The following is a 16,463-nucleotide window of genomic DNA, read 5'->3' as shown; positions in this document are numbered from 1 at the left end:
TTTCAAATGTCGCGCTCTTAAATTCAAATTTAAAGTAGTAGCAAGTAGTGCGCACTGCTTGCACCTTTCGCAATTTGTGCGCTGTTAGTCAACACTATTATGCAACACTATAATATGGCGGCCTAGCCGGCGACGCTCTCAGCTGATTGGCAAGAAAAACAAAAGCTAACAAAAGTTTCGCGCTGCGTTGTTCTATTTCGTATAAATTACGTGTTTTTTTTTATTTTTTTGTTCAGTGAGTGAGTGAGTGTAAGTGATAGTGTGATAAGGTGTACAAATGGAGCAAGATAACGTTGCTGGTGTTGCTGCTGCTGACGAATTGCCAGCGGCGTCTCAAATTGTGGAGGCACAGCCAAATGCCGGCTACGATTATGAGGCGCAATTCGCGGGCAAACAGCTGTGTGAGTTTTGCTCCACACAGGAGTGCACCTGTGGCTGCCGTAAGTACGAAATTTAAATACTTATGTACGTTGAAAGTAGAACACGCCAATCAATATGCACTCCGTTATGCCGAAGCTTATTAGTTTTAAGTATTTTCGTTTCGACCTCAAAAGAATAATATCTTCTAATGGCATACTAATACATATACAATGCACACATACACACACACACACACACACTTGTATTGCTCGTCTGCATGAAAAACCCATTTTCGGTTTGTTGGTAAGGTCAGCAGATCAGAGCTCATTGGTATGCGTGAAGGGCGCTGCTCAAAAATCCATATCATAGCAGCAGCAGCAATGATAGATTAAAGTTCCGCTCAGACGCCTCGTTGCGCACAAATTGCACAAAATGCCTCCTGCTTGTTGCCTGCGCCCCACTTTGTAGCCACAACATGGCGGCAACTCCAACACAACCCCCATCCCCACCCTCCTCTACAGCAGCTACGTAAAAAAAAAGTGTGCACACTCGACTCTAAAATACTCGGTGCACTCTTTAGTGTGACCAACACAATCAAGCAGTGTTTTTAACTGCTTTCCAAAATACTTTCTATTGAACTTCTTAGCAGCTATTCAAATTCTGTTAATTATTACGTTCAAGGTATTTTTATTTTTTCTGGACTCTGCTTCTATAATTAGTTTATAATAATTAAAACAGCTGTTTTCGATAGTTTTTAATATCACAAGTGGCCATTATAACTTTTTATGATTTTGCGAATTTAATTCTATAATTAGCAGCTTTTGAAAATCTATCGAAACTGCCCTAAATAATATAATATATGCATTGAAGGTTTTAAGACACTATTGCTTTGCGTCTTAAGTTAAGTACATTTCTTTAAGAACTAAGTATTCCAATCTTATCAATTTTTCGCAATAAATAAATGAAAAGTGCATGCAATGTTTACCAGTAATAATCTTACAAGAAGCAATAAACTTAAGGGCAAATGCTTGTTTTTACTTGGGCACTTATCTTTTCTATTATTATTATTACTATTTTGAAATAAATTGACTGCCTTACTATAGCCTGCTTGAGTCACACTGCAATACAATTTGTATATATATATTATAATATATAGAGTGAATCAGTTATATGTAAAGTATTCCGATATTAAACCATTTATTTCTCTCTGTACAATTTTCGACTGACACAAACTGAGCATACCCTTCGACAGTTTTTAGCTAGCGGGTATAGGAAGAAGAAAAAAGAGAAATGTTTAGCCACAGGAAACGGCAATAGTGATGCGGCTGCTGTTGTAACAGCTATTGCTGTTGCTGTTGCTGTTGCAACGCCTGCTACTGCTGTTGTTGCTGCTGTGGCAGCTACTGTTGCTGCATATTAGAAACTGCAATTGAAGTGGCTTGAAGGTCACTACGTTGCCCGGATTCGAGTCCGAATCCGAATCTATTTCTCTATGCTGACCGCATGAATTATTCACAAAATCCAAATGAACATTGCTTTTTTTTACGGAATTTTGTATTTTTTTTGTGTGCTGTGCACCCGTAGAAAATGAAGTGAAATGAGCGATAAGACGTAATCGTTATGTGTTTGTGTTTCCAACTGCGCTTTGAGTGTGCTTCAAGATAACGCCCATGCCACACCCACATTGCCTAGTAAACATTTTCAATGTTAAAGTCAACGACTTTAATACAATATTATAAATGAACAGCACTTCTGATGCAAATTATTATCACTTGGAAAAGCTAGCTGCAGATTTGCAATTAAGCTTTAAATATAAAATTAAGCTTATTGTGAAAAGAAGATAAAAAAGAATATTAAATTTGTAAAATAACCAAATAAAAACCTGCTTGCAAATAAAATGCATTTATGGGGACTGTAGTACAAAAAATGGGATCTTTAAAGATGGTTTCTTTTCCCCTCTCTACTTAATCACAACTTATGTTGTCAAATTGAGCTTGGTTTTATATGCATTGAGTGTGTGGGATATTGTGGCATAATAAACTTAAAGTGCATCGTTATAGAGGGAAATTGATTTAAGCTATTTGCTTGATGTTCGCTAAAATGCAACTTTGAAATTGAGTTATGTGAGTTTGAAGCCCCAAAAACCACTTTGGAACTGTTTCCAAATTGACTTTAAAATCCCCACAAAAGGAACACAAAGTTTTAAGGTTTTGTCGAAACTTGTTCGAGATGCTGTCACAAGAGATACAGAGAAAGAGAGAGGAGAGAGAGAGAGGAAGATTGTGCAATCAGGCAACGATTGTTGGGCAAGCTTAATACATTTAATCGAAATCATTCGACGACCTCGACACTTCCGCACACAATTTGCTGAGAAAAAAAAAACAGAATGGAGCTATGCAACCGAGATAAATATAGAGAGCTTAGCTAAACAGTTAGTTATTTCGCTTGCAACAGTTGCAGCAACGAGTACGAATGCATCAAACAATGCTAACACACCGCATTGCAGCCCAGCTCGAGGCACAGCCGCTGTTGAACAACACCCAATTGCTTAACTTCGAGGTGCGTAGCCGCAACATCGATTGGCGACGATATGTCCGTCCCCTCGACACTCAGGTGCGTGGCTCGGGTGTCTATCTGGACGCACACACGGATCTGCTGGGCGGTCATCGGCGCGAGGTGAACGCGGAGAATCAACGCGAACTTCTCGTCTGTCACGACATGATGGGCAACTATCTGGCCGATCGGTAAGCTTTATAACAGATATATACTGAATACGAAATACTGTATATATAATATTTACTAAATATTAAATACAGAATACTATATACTATACAGCAATATACCATATATATAATGTATATAGTGTACACTAAATACTTAATATGAAATACTAAAAACTAAAACCAAAAGATGAAATACTAAAACCCAAAACTTAAAGATAAAATACAAAAACTAAATACTGAATGCTAAATACTATATACTAAATAACATACTAAATACTGAATACTATATATTATATACTAAATGATAAATACTAAATACTAAAATTACAATATACTAAATATATACCATACAGAAATATACTAGATATATACTATTTATAGTGTATATTAAATACTTATTATGAAATACTAAAAACTAAAACCTAAAGATGAAATACTAAAATCCAAAACCTAAAAATAAAATACTAAAAACTAAATACTGAATGCTAAATATTATATACTAAGTAACATACTAAATACTGAATTCTATATATTATATACTAAATGATAAATACTAAATACTAAAATTACAATATACTAAATACTTAACACTAAAAACTAAGTGCCAATAATAAAGTCTAAATACTAAACACTTAATTCTAGGTATACAATATACTTAATACTAGATATACAATATACTAAATACTAAGTATACAATATGCTAATCCCTAAATACTTAATAATCAATAAAAAATACTAAGTATAGAATATACTAAAAACTAATCACTATATACTGTATACCACATAAAGATAATATACTATTTACTATTTACTGTACATTATATACTATCTAATATATGCTATATACCATATACCATTCTAATATTTCTTCTTTTCCCTTTACCCCATATATACTTCATATATGTAATATACTATATATGTACCATTCTAATACTTTTTTCCTTCCCTTTGCCCTTCCCAGTCACTATCACAGCTCGCAAAAGTTCGACGATTATCGTTTTGTGCACTGGTCGGCTGTCGATTATTTCTGCTACTTCAGTCACAACTATGTGACGATTCCGCCCAGCGGTTGGCTCAATGCCGCCCATCGTCACGGTGTCCCAGTGCTGGGCACCTACATAGTGGAAGGATCCGCGGGCAACCAGCTGCTGGAGGAACTCCTGGCCAGCCGCGAGAGCGTGCAACGCGCTGTTGCCGCCCTCACCCGGCTCTGTCTGCACTTTTGCTTCGAGGGCTGGCTCATCAATGTGGAGCACTCAGTGCGCGAGAGCTATATGCCCAATTTATAGTGAGTAGTGCTTACTTTAAAGATAACTTAGAGCAAAATGCTGATATCAATATTGAAAGCTTTAAGTTTCCAAGCTGGGATTCTAGTTGTATACATTTACATTGCACTCATTAGCTAAATCTGTTGATATGTTTATGTACATTGAACCTGAAACTAACATTCTGGCAAGTTTTTATACTCGCTACCCATAGGGTATTATTTTCTGGAGGCTAGAAAATACTTTTGAAAAAAATGTCTACTTACTAAGGGTCTTAGTTGATTTAACTGATAATCTGGTATATTTTAACACTATTGGATATTTTGGCAATATCAACGTGCCAATAGCATTTCGGATATTTTTCTTGTTTTTTTTTTTGCGATATATAAATTTGGTATATTTTAAAATGAATAGACGATATTTTGCTTTTATTCAAAGTGGCACTGCAGCTTTCTAGCTAATTAACATAGTTCAGAGTCTAAAATGAAAATAAATCAAATTGAAATGCGACTTGAATGTTCTTTTTAGTTTGTTATAAAGACTTTCAGCTAGTTTCATATTTCCATTTGGTTTGTAGATTAGAAATGCAACTCGAAAGAGATTGGAATACGTTCCCAATAAGGTTCAATTGTATTGAGTATACGTATACTGACTAAAGGAATTGTATTCGTTATTGCACTTCATGCATTCCTTAGTTCAAATAAAAAAGTCTTATGTAGTTCAGGAGTTGTTAATATCAACAAAAGTGGATTCCTGGACCATAGTGCATTAAATAGTGTCGCCCTCAAAAGTATGCTACAAAATGCATTTACTAATTTGTTTCCCTTTTTCGTTTTGCAGCCTGTTTGTGGACGAGCTGCGTCGCGCGACCGAATCCCAGGTGCCGCATGGTCGGGTCTTCTGGTACGACAGCATCATTGATAGCGGCACGCTGCGTTGGCAGAACGAGCTGAATGAGCAGAACGTGCGTTTCTTTCGCCACAGCCAACGCATGCTGATCAACTACACGTGGAACGATAAAAATCTCGCCATAAGCGAGTTGACAGTCGTCGGAGAGGCGGCGCCTAAGCAACGTGTCTTCATGGGCCTCGATGTGTTTGGACGCAATCAGTTGGCTGGATTTGAGAGTGCACAGACGCTGGCACGGGTTGCCAGTCGTGGCTTCTCCGCCGGGATCTTTGCCCCCGCCTGGTGTTACGAGACGTTGCAAGATTTCGGTTACGACATACGCAACGAGGCCGGCAACGCTGACTTCAATGCGGCCTTCTTGCAACGCAACGAGAAATGGTGGTCGAGTATTTGGCAATTGCTTGCAACGCATCCGTATCGCCGTTTGCCATTTTACACGGATTTTGGCGTTGGCTCTGGATGTGAGGACTATGTCCGTGGCACGCGTCATATGCGGAGCAAAGCCTTCTTCAATTTGGCGCGTCAATCGCTGCAGCCGTCGGTGCCGTTGCATGGCAATGCGGAGCACAGTTTTGATACCGCTTTCGAGGGCGGCTCCGCTTTGCGTGTCCTCAACTTTGAGCGCGCCTTTCGACTGTTTGTCACCGACTTTGAGCTGCCGCTGGGCGTGCTACTCTTGGGCTATGCCTACAAGTTGACCTCGCACCAGCCGGAGCATCAGCAGCTGGACATTGTGTTGCGCTGCTGTCCGTTGCGTCGCCAAGGGCAGCAGCTAAGCTTGTATCTGTTCTGCGGCGATTATGCGGAACACATCATCACGCCGGGTCGCTGCTATTTGCAACCGATCAACGGCGTCATTCCGCGCCATCTGGTGCCCCAGCAGCTGCCAGCGGAGCATGGATTGCTCGGCGAGGGCTGGCGTATGCGCTACTATGTGGCACGCTTCGATGGACCGGTGCGGGTGCTGGACATTGGTCTCAAGTGTCGACGGGAGACGAGGATGGAAACGGAAGCAGAGACCCAGTCGGAGGCGTATCTGGGCGCCATCTTTGTGCAGAGTCTGCAGCTGAGCGATTGGACTGCGGTGCACCAAACAACTGCGGAAAACAAGGCGCTTATTTCCGCCTACCATGGAGCGCTCTTCTTGGGGGCAGCCTCGCAATAATAAATGTCACTTTTAAACACAAACACGCAACTTAAATGCACGCTCTTTCTCTCTCTCTCTCTCTCTCACTTTCTCGGTCTTTGTCTCTGCCTAGCGCTTTGTCTTCGGCGACCTGTGCAATTTGTTTTTTTTTGTGGAGCGCCGCTTTATACCGCACACTCTGCTCAAAAGTAGTAAAGGGTATTGTAATTTGTTATTAAAAGGGAAGCATTCAACTCTGTATTCAACAATATTGTTCAATCGGCGATGGCGCTTACCTGTTTTCACAGGACAGCCAAGTAATATATTCTACTGAGGCAAACTTAATATAAAAAACCTAATTTTTTTGAGTTCTTAAGTCTTCTTTAGTTAAGTCAACTTTTCTATTGTCTGAATTTTGGTATTGCCAAATTTTGGTATAGTATTTTATATAATTTCAATTTTTTTCTTTATCTTTCAACAACTTAAGGAATCGAAATTGAGTTCGTTCCCCAAAACAATTTAGAAACGGCAGCGCCTATCCCACAATGTATGCTCTTCTTATATGCTTTTGATTTCGACTTGTTCGTCGTCGAAATAAATATTTCGATCTCACAAATTGTAATAATAATATGCTTAAGGATTCTACGTTCTACGTTTATTTCATTTAGTATTTGATAGAATCCGTTTGTCCGTTGAAAAGAACTCGTTAATTGTGAGAATTATTTGAGCTTTTGTTATCCGTCTGTCCGTTACAATAAACTTGTTAATCTCAATAACTATAAAATCTAGTATCAGCAAATTTGTTAACAATATTCTTTAAAGTTCAAGGCTTTTACTTAACTTTTAGTCAGACCTACTAACGCTGATATAAGTATCTTTTTTTTTTAATAATCTTGTCCGTCTGTCCGTTTAAATAAACACTTCAATCTCAGGAACTATACGAGTTGGTGTCATCAAATTTCATAATAATATTCTTCAGAGTTCAAGGCATTTCATTAACTTTTAGTCAGAGCTGAATCACGTATTACGTTTTTTTTTTCGATTTGTTTTTTTTTAGTATTTAAGTAATTTCAGTTTTATGTCACACATTGCCAAAGAATTAAATTTCAAATAGTTAATAAACTGCAAATATTTTGTATGAACAGTATCGGGTATCGCATAGTCGAGCACACTCGACAACTTGTGTGTGTTTTTTGGGAAGAAGGTTGAAAGGCAACTCATCATCATTTATCAAGGAGCCAACCTTTTGGGTCAGCTCCGGTTACGCACATTCGCTTCTCTCTTTCTCTCTCTCACTCCCTCGTTATAGACTGTGCAACGATTGTGTTGCATGCCACACTGCTGTGTGCAGTTCATTTGAAAAAGGCTTTAGCTTGTCAGTTTGGCCATTTGGCCATCAGTCAACTTCACTTGCAGCGTCTAAAGGTCGTGTCAGGCGTGGCACTTGCGCCTTTGTGTATACCCGCTACCCATAAGCTTGAAGGGTATTATAACAGACAGAAGAAGGCATCTTCGCCCTATAAAGTATATATATATAATATATTTATGATCAGAAGGCGAGACCATAAAGCTAAGTCCGTCTGTCCATTCGTATTGCCACTTCCTCCCTCGAAAATCGAAAAACAAGCGTAATATTGAAGATATAGTAACGATTTTTGATACAAATAATATTAACTACAGTATTTATGATTCCTCAAAATTTGTTTGCAATGAGATACAAATTGTATTTAGTTATTTAAGAAATACTTTTGTATGGGGTAAAACTTCCACTTGCTTTAGCTGACCATATGGTATATTTGAATGTGTTACTATGTCAATATATCAAATATAGTCTTTGGTATATTTGTAGTATCTTTGAGGTATATTGTAAGAATAATACCGCACTGATTTGCTCTTATTCAAAATGGGTAACGGGTATCTCACAGTCGAGCACACTCTTACTTGCTTTTTTTTTGGCAGGTTGTGATGGGAGGGGGGTTGCAAGTTTGTTTGTCAACAGGCGCCGCACAATATTGCGCCACAATAACTTGCAGCAGTGGCAACGGCTGCTTGTGCTCTTGTGTCCAGTGCTGTTCAAACTGTAATCAAGTGCGCTTGTTTCTCTTTTGGGAGATTGCATCACTGCCTGTGTGTGTGTGTGTGTGTGTGAGTGAGCGAGCGTGTGTGTGTCACTTTGATATAATTTGCATATAAATTCAGCTCACTTCCCCTCTCACCCCCCTCTCCACTCATCCCCTTTGCTGCCGTGAATTGCGTGTGACAATTTTTTGTTGCCTACCATTTTGTGGAATGTCAATGTTGAGTGCGGCAACTGCACTTCCGCTGCAATTTTAATGCAGCTTGCCGCAGCCTGACATCAATGCAACGTGCCACGCCCACTTGCCACAGCATGTGTGTTTGAAAATATAGTTTGCAAACAATTTACGGCATGCTGTATCGTATATACCCTAGGATATATGTATGTATGTACATTCAGTATATAAAAATACTATATGCATGTCATGCAATATGCATAACACACACTACATGCACACCAGATGGCGCCAAAGTGCTACTGTTGCCGCTTCACTCGCAATAAAACTATCTCGATTTATTGAATATTCCACAATATCAAATTGTTCACTCAACTTGGGTGATGTGAAGTGTGTGTGAAGAGTGAAAGAGAGAAAGAGAGAAAGTGGTATTATTATATTAAAACACACACATATGCACACACACTCAACATAAAAACACAATTAAAATGCATCAAAAACAGTTTTCAAATTGTTTTCTTTGAAATTGGATTTAGTTTGCCCAAAGGCAGCTCACAACTGTAGTTAAAACAATTTTATAAAATTCTCTGCAATGCCATAAATATGAAAGAACAGTTTTATATGTTAAATTGTTTAACTGTTTTGTTTGGTGCATTTTAAAGTAAGTTATAAACAAGTTGGCAGCGAAAAATATAGGAAAAATTGTTAGAAAAATTCCTGAATCTGCCAATTTAAAATATCAAAAATGTATTCAAAGAAACTGCTCTAAAAATGTTTATTTTTAAAGAAATAATTCAGTATTAATAGATCATTTTATTTATAATTTGAATTTAAAGTCTAAATAAATCTAGTCTTTAAAAAAAATTCATTAAACTGACGATTTCTAATACCAAAAATGTTTTTTAAAGAAACTGCTCTAAAAAGTTTATAAAGGTAAAGAATTAATTCCGACTTTACAGACCATTTTAGTTGAAATTCTTATTTAAAGTCGAAGTGAATAAAGTCTAGTCTTAATAAAAGAATTTTAAAACTGTCAATTTCTAATACCAAAAATTGTATTCATCAAATTTAAATCCATAAATTTAATTTTGATTAGTAAATAATTCAGACTTCATAAACCAAATAATAAGTTCAACTTAATCTCATAATTTGTAATCTGAATAAAAATAGTTTTCGCATGTTAATCCGTTTAGTTTTCACAAAGTTAGTTGGGCAAAATGTTCTGTAATTTTCATTTATGTAAATGAGTGTACTAAATTTTCGCTAGAAGTTGCTCATACGCCGCGTAGTCCGCAAGTATTAATAGTGAGAGTGATTTATCATTCGACATTGCTAATTGCCAAACTGGGTCAATACAAAAAATGGAAAAGCAGAACGCAGTTTATTATTAAACGAAACGAAACGATTGTAAAAGCGAGATTATGCGAGGGGGAGGGAGACAGCATTATGGGGATAAAAGTCGTATTATAAATGTATCTTTCATATTTATTTATAGACTCTGAGCGAGTTTTTAATGCAGCAGCAGCAGCAGCACTTTGCGCGTTGTCGCCGTTGACATCATTTTAACATGCATGACAGCATCTCTTCTCCTTTCCCCCCTCTTCTTTACCAACCTCTTTTAGTCTCACACTCAGTTTTTTTTTTTTATTTGTGTAGTTTGGTTTTTGTTTGGCCTTCTTCTTCTGCTTTTTGTACTTCTGACAACTTTTGCTTTCGTTGCGCTTTGACTTTTTTGTTCAAGCTCGACAAACTCAGCGCGCTGATGCGGAAGCGTAAACGCAACATGCTATGCACACTGCCACACACACATACAGACAGTGTGGCAATGTGCGAGTAATGTGGTGGCATGGTGGCATGTGGCAGAGTGAGGTGTGAGGCAGGCAACTCATTCTGCCCTGGGTTAACGAAACGAGCGAAACGAGCTGGCGAACGCTTATCATCATTAGCATTATGTGCTTTAAGCTGGCAACTATATATCAGCTCGTGATTTGTGCCACGCCCCCCCGCAACGCCCATGCTGTCAGCAGTTGGATTAATGTTGCCAGCGTAATTAGTAAAGACTGGCCCCCACACACAGTGGGCCAAAGAAGGTCACTGTGAATAGTTCGAAAAAAGCTAATGCTGAATATACAGCTATGATAAAATCCAAAGCTATTTATGAGAGTTTGTTAAACACTTTTAACACTAAAAAGTTTTGTATTGCAAAATGCATTCCTTAAATGGATTCTCTTTAATTTAATCAGTTCTTTAGAATTTCCTTTTATATTTTAAGAGAGTGCTGTAGTTATAATCATAATTGTTCGAGGGAACTTAATAATTAGTAAAAGGAAGCTAAATGTAGTATTAAAATAATACTGAAAACAACACTTCGAAGATTTGAGCTCTACTTGAGTAGATCAAATTATGTTAATATGTATATATGTATATACAATATTTTTATAATGTCTGCGACTGATTCAAGTCGTCATTACTTTGATAGGGAATTTGGTATATTTTGAACTCTATGGTATTTTTTGAGGGTAGTAGTATATCAATATACCAAAGATATCCTTCGGTATATTTTTGTATTATTCGCTTTGTTGGCATTTCGGTATATTTTGTATTATATGGTATATTTTTAGTGTATTTGTATATCAATATACCAAATATAACCTTCGGTATATTGTAGTATTTTTGGCTTTAGTTGACATTCTGCTATGTTTGGTACCTTATGGTATACTTTGGGTGCTCTAGTATATCAATATACCAAATAAAGCCGTCGGTATATTTTTGAATGTGCTATCATGAATCAATATACCAAATATATCTCTTGGTCTATTTTAGTATTTTTCGCTTTTGTTAAACATCTGGTATATTTTGTTCTCTATGGTATTCCACCAAAAAATCAGCAAGCAGAATATATAGCTATTAATTCATTTGCTAATTTGCCCCACTGTGCGCACTGCAATCACATAGCACAATAACAACTCTCGAGGCGCTTGGCGTGGCACGTTGTTTGCAACAGCTCTCGATAAAAGTTCATGCGATGACCGCAATTCGAAAGCTGCTCGATGACCACGCCCACTCGCACACCGGCCCCGCCTTCGCCTCTGCCTTATTATGCGAGAGTGAGTGCGAAATGAATGCAATGCATTCGTTGCATGAATAACTCAATGAAACACCAGCAGCAGTAGTTGGTCATTTGCTTGTTGCATGCCCCATTGCACGTTGCAAAACGTTGCACCTCATTTTTAACAATTTGCTGAGAACGAAAAACGCAAAAATAAAAAAGAAGAAAAGAACAAACGAAAAAATCAACGTACGAACAACCAAAGCACTCAACTGGCAGCTGCATTTGACCCAGTTACGAGAGATGAAAGGGAGAAAGGGAAAAGGAAGGGGTAAAGAGGCGAAAAAGGAGAAGGAAGAAGAGCACAGCAGGCTGTGCGGCGGCATTGTGACCGTGTGTCCTGCTGCTATGATTTACTTTTGCCATTTACCGAGTATTTTGCATTTTGTTTACATAAATTTATCAAAATTTAACAGCAAAATGCAAATGAAATCTTGAGCCAAACCCCAAAGGTCCAATGTGAAATTCGAATGTGAATGTGAATGCTATCAAATGTGCCTTAAGTATGTGAGAGAGTGTGAGAATGTGTGTGTGTGTGTGTGCTTCATATGCCAAGATAGTTACTTGAAATGCAATTTCGGTAGCTACTCGTTGCTAGAGCAGATTTCACTTGCTGCGCACACTCTTGAAAAGTGAATGAGTTGGTGCACTCATCAGCTTGAGTGAATACTTCAGCTGCTGCTTCACGTACTTTAGAGACTTTAGGTTATGAGCCAAGCCAACCATTAAAGCGCAGTCTCTCTTTATATACTACTTCAGAAGAAGACGTCCAAAAAACAACGATTGTGTCATAAAAATTGTACCCCGGAAATTTCACGTTAACGTTAAACAAAATTCGTAGCGTGCTTTTCAGCGCGCTTCAAATAAAAAAATTGTAGCATACTTTTCACCGCTGCTTCACGTGCAAGTGGACCAAAAGAGATCACCTTTAAAGTGACTCTAAAATGAAATGGGGAATGAATGGAATACGCAAAGTAAGCAGAATATAAAGGATGTTTATTTATAAAGCAAACAAGTAAGAAAGTTACAGTCGAGTGTGCTCGACTGTGAGATACCCGCTACCCATTTTTAATAGGGGCAAAATATTGCGGTATTATTTCAAAATATACCGAAAATACTAAAAAATACTAAAAATATACCAAATGGTATATGTGGTATATCGATATAGTGCCGCATTCAAAATATACCATAGACGGCACAATATACCAGATTGTCAGACAAAGTAACTAAGAGCCCTAGTAGGTAGGCGTTTTTGCCCATACAAAAGTATTTCTTTAATAACTTCGACAATTTTTATCTGATCGCTACAAAATTTTCAGGAATCATAACTACTATAGTATTTATTGTATATACCAAAATTCGTAACTCTAGCTTTAAAATTACGCTCGTTATTCGATTTTTTTACGTGGGCGGAAGGGGGCGTGGCAAAAATTTGAAACAAACTTGATCTGCGTGCAAACATAACAAATGTTGTCGAAAAAAAATTATAGCTCTATCTCTTATAGTCTCTGAGATCTAGGTGTTCATACGGACGGACGGACAGACACACAGACGGACAGACGGACATGGCTAGATCGACTCGGCTGTTGACGCTGATCAAGAATATATATACTTTATAGGGTCGGAGATGCCTCCTTCTACCTGTTACATACATTTCCTGCCGGCACAAAGTTATAATACCCTTCTACCCTATGGGTAGCGGGTATAAAAAGGTTTTTTGTAAACAAAAGTTTGAAGTTCAAAGTTGCAACAAATTTTATTTTAATATGTCGACTTATGATCTGTTTATTTGTAATGCAAAAAAGTCTTTTTTTAATTTATTGAAGTATCAAGAATTCTACAATCTTTTATAAGAAAACTATCCAATTTAGAAACTAAGCAAAACTTTGACATTAAATATTATTTATCAAGATTAAAGCATCAGTTTATGGTCTCCGGCAAATGAAATGCAATTTGTAATTTGTAATTTTGAATGTAGAAGCAAATCTCAAGTAAATTCATCAAGCCTTGACAGCAGCATTTACTTAAAACGTATCTTGCGATCTCTGCAAAATAACTGATGAGAATTTGCCAGTCGGTTAAGCCTGCACCGAGCATCGAGCAACCAGCAACCAGCAACTGAAGCTATGCATCAAGCACACTTTTGAGTGCAAGACTCATTTGAGATACGAGTGGAAGTTTTGTAATAATCTGGCAGTTAGCTTTCATTTGGCAGCCGTAGTTACTGCTGCAAAAACTTTGCAATAAACCAACATAAATAATAATAATTATAATAACGATGATGATGATGATGATGCAGCCACTCATAAATGTCGGTGGCAATGTTAACAGTGTGTGTGTTGGCGGCGGTGGCGGCGACGCTTGCAACTTTGGCTCAGAAAACTTGCAACATTAATTGGCAAATGCCAAAATGACAGTTTTTGTTACTACCACTTGCAGCAAACTTGCAAGCAAAGGAGAAGCAAAGAGTCTTCCAAGCAAGTGGAGCATGCGAGAGATGCGCTTTAATGTCGCAATTAAAAATAATGCTGTATACTTTCGGACGGCTGTTGAAATTACCAAAAGAAAAAATGCGCAGTGGACAACGTCCAGCAAAAATGTTTGCTCAGCTGCTCTTTTCATTCAATTTCTATACCCGCTACCCATATGGTGGAAGGGTATTATAACTTTGTGCTGAGGGAGGCATCTTTGACCCCATGAAGTAAATATATTTTTGATTAGACGAAGCGGAATAGCTGTGTCTATCTATAAAACTGGTATATTATGTGCACTATGGTATATTTGGAATATAATGGTATATATATATATTGATAATACCAAATAAGCCTATCCATCGGTAAAACTAATACAAATATATAGCCTATGATATATTTTAATGATTTTTTGCTTCGATTGTCAATGTAATCTATTTTGTATTCTATAGTATGTTTTGGATGTAGAGGGATTTAAATATACCATTTATATACTATATAAATATACCATTTATACTTAGTATTATAGCCATGCCCGTCTGTAAATCTGGTATATTTTGTACTTTATAGTATATTTTTAATGTATTGGCAAACCAGTATAGCAAATACCAAAGGGTATATTTTTTGGTATTTTTCACTGCGATTAACAATCTAACATATTTCATATTCTATGGAACATTTCAAACGTAATGGTATCTTTATATACCATTTTTAGCCTACGGTATATTTTGGTATACTTTGCTATATTTTAATATTTTTGCGGTATATTTTTAGAATATGATTTTATTGAACATGGATAGCGGATATCTCACAGTCGAGGACAATCTTTCTTCAGTTTTTTTATATGTTAAACCATTCTGCTGGGAATTTTGTGCTCATCTGCGTTTGCTTGTAATCACAATTAGATTTAAGGCATCGAAATGCTGTTGATGATCCCCATGCTGAATGCCAGCGAGATTAAATTGCATGTATATCGAGTGCAGCACAAACACAAACACACACGCAATCGGAAATGTGTGTGTGTGTGTGTTTGGTATTTGGCTTTTTATTCTTTGCCGCCCACAAGGCATCATTATGAACGCACTAATGAGTTTTCATGCTGCACATTCGCATTCGCATTCGCATGCCGTTTCTGTCCCTGGTTCTGCAATTACGCACAGATTAAAGCATACTTTCGGGCTGTTGTCGCTTTAATTGCAAAATAAGCCCAGTCCACACACACACACACACACCGTAGGCAACAAACGCCAACTCATCTCGAATTTTGCAACGATTGCGTTGCGGTTTGCGGTTCTTAACAACGCAACGCAGAGCAACGCAACGCAATAATTTTGGTGAATTGATTCACCTGTTAAAACGTATGACGCACAGCACAAAAATACCACAAATGAACCGCAATGATTATGCATAAATACGCACATTCCTCAGTTCTGAATTCTGTGTATTTACGATTTGCCAACAATTGGTTGCACTTTGCCTGTATGCCAACAATTTGTGTGTATCTCTCTAATGGTTATTAAGCATTGCCTAGCAAACATTAATTATGAACTCTTACCGCAACTTAATTTTGTGTGTTTTATTCAACTCTCATAATTATTGTACATAAATGAATTTATGGATTATTTTCCACTAAAGCAATTTCTACCTCAAGTATATTATAAATTGTATCTCAACTAAGTCTTTTAATTATTGCTCATACAGAAATTTTTCCACTAATAACATTTTTAATTCAATTACATATTTCCCTACAGTTCTTATCTCTCTTAACTATTTTGCATATACTTGACAATAAAATAAATTACTGACCAAATAAATGCTATTTATTGTATCTCTTTAAAGTCTCATAATTATTCCTCATTTATGTAAAGTGAATAATCGAGCAATCAGTTTATTACCATATTTATTTATGAATTTGTTAACTCGCATAATAATTTTGCATATCTTTCAATTTCAATAAATTACCTAGCAAATTATTATGGATATTTTACCTTAACTCAATTGCAACTCTTTTGACTCGCATTTTTAATGTTCACTTTTTCCATAACAACAATTTGATTTAATTTTTACTTTTACTTAAATTCAGCCAAGTTATTGTTATTGCTAACACTTTACACTTAATTTCTTTTAGCTGTTTCTTTTTGAACACGCACAATTATTATTCATATTTGTAAATTGCATTTAATTGTCTGTAATAAGACTTTTCGCTGGCCACAATTTCTTCGCTTTTTCCCATTCATTGCAACGAAAT

At 37.0% G+C, this 16,463-nt stretch overlaps 2 protein-coding genes across 3 annotated transcripts in view; one reads left to right on the top strand and one right to left on the bottom strand.

Annotated features, from left to right (window-relative positions):
* LOC133847174 (uncharacterized) overlaps positions 1 to 16,463 on the bottom strand; it is a 39,534-nt gene that overhangs the window by 1,011 nt on the left and 22,060 nt on the right. The window lies entirely within an intron of this gene.
* On the top strand, positions 147 to 6,458 carry LOC133847172 (cytosolic endo-beta-N-acetylglucosaminidase). Of its 2 annotated transcripts, none has more exons than XM_062282001.1 (4): positions 147 to 440; positions 2,867 to 3,104; positions 4,045 to 4,371; positions 5,189 to 6,458. In XM_062282001.1, exons 1-4 carry the CDS (start codon positions 278 to 280, stop codon positions 6,420 to 6,422), a joined length of 1,962 nt encoding a protein of 653 aa, XP_062137985.1. In that variant the 5' UTR covers positions 147 to 277; the 3' UTR covers positions 6,423 to 6,458. The 2 variants fall into 2 exon arrangements, with proteins under 2 accessions (XP_062137985.1, XP_062137986.1); XM_062282002.1 differs by having other exon boundaries at positions 314 to 440; positions 2,815 to 3,104.

Source organism: Drosophila sulfurigaster, chromosome X (assembly GCF_023558435.1).
Source record: "Drosophila sulfurigaster albostrigata strain 15112-1811.04 chromosome X, ASM2355843v2, whole genome shotgun sequence".
Taxonomy (NCBI): domain Eukaryota; kingdom Metazoa; phylum Arthropoda; class Insecta; order Diptera; family Drosophilidae; genus Drosophila; species Drosophila sulfurigaster.
The sequence above is the reverse complement of the archived record's forward strand: the minus strand, read 5'-3'. Positions and strand labels throughout refer to the sequence as shown.

What these genes read in the sequence shown, in the direction of transcription:
- LOC133847172 (XM_062282001.1), top strand. Translation starts at nt 278, where the DNA reads ATGGAGCAAGATAACGTTGCTGGTGTTGCTGCTGCTGACGAATTGCCA. An exon ending in GGAGTGCACCTGTGGCTGCC is followed by an intron (nt 441 to 2,866) that starts GTAAGTACGAAA and finishes ACCGCATTGCAG; the next exon opens with CCCAGCTCGAGGCACAGCCG. An exon ending in GGCAACTATCTGGCCGATCG is followed by an intron (nt 3,105 to 4,044) that starts GTAAGCTTTATA and finishes TGCCCTTCCCAG; the next exon opens with TCACTATCACAGCTCGCAAA.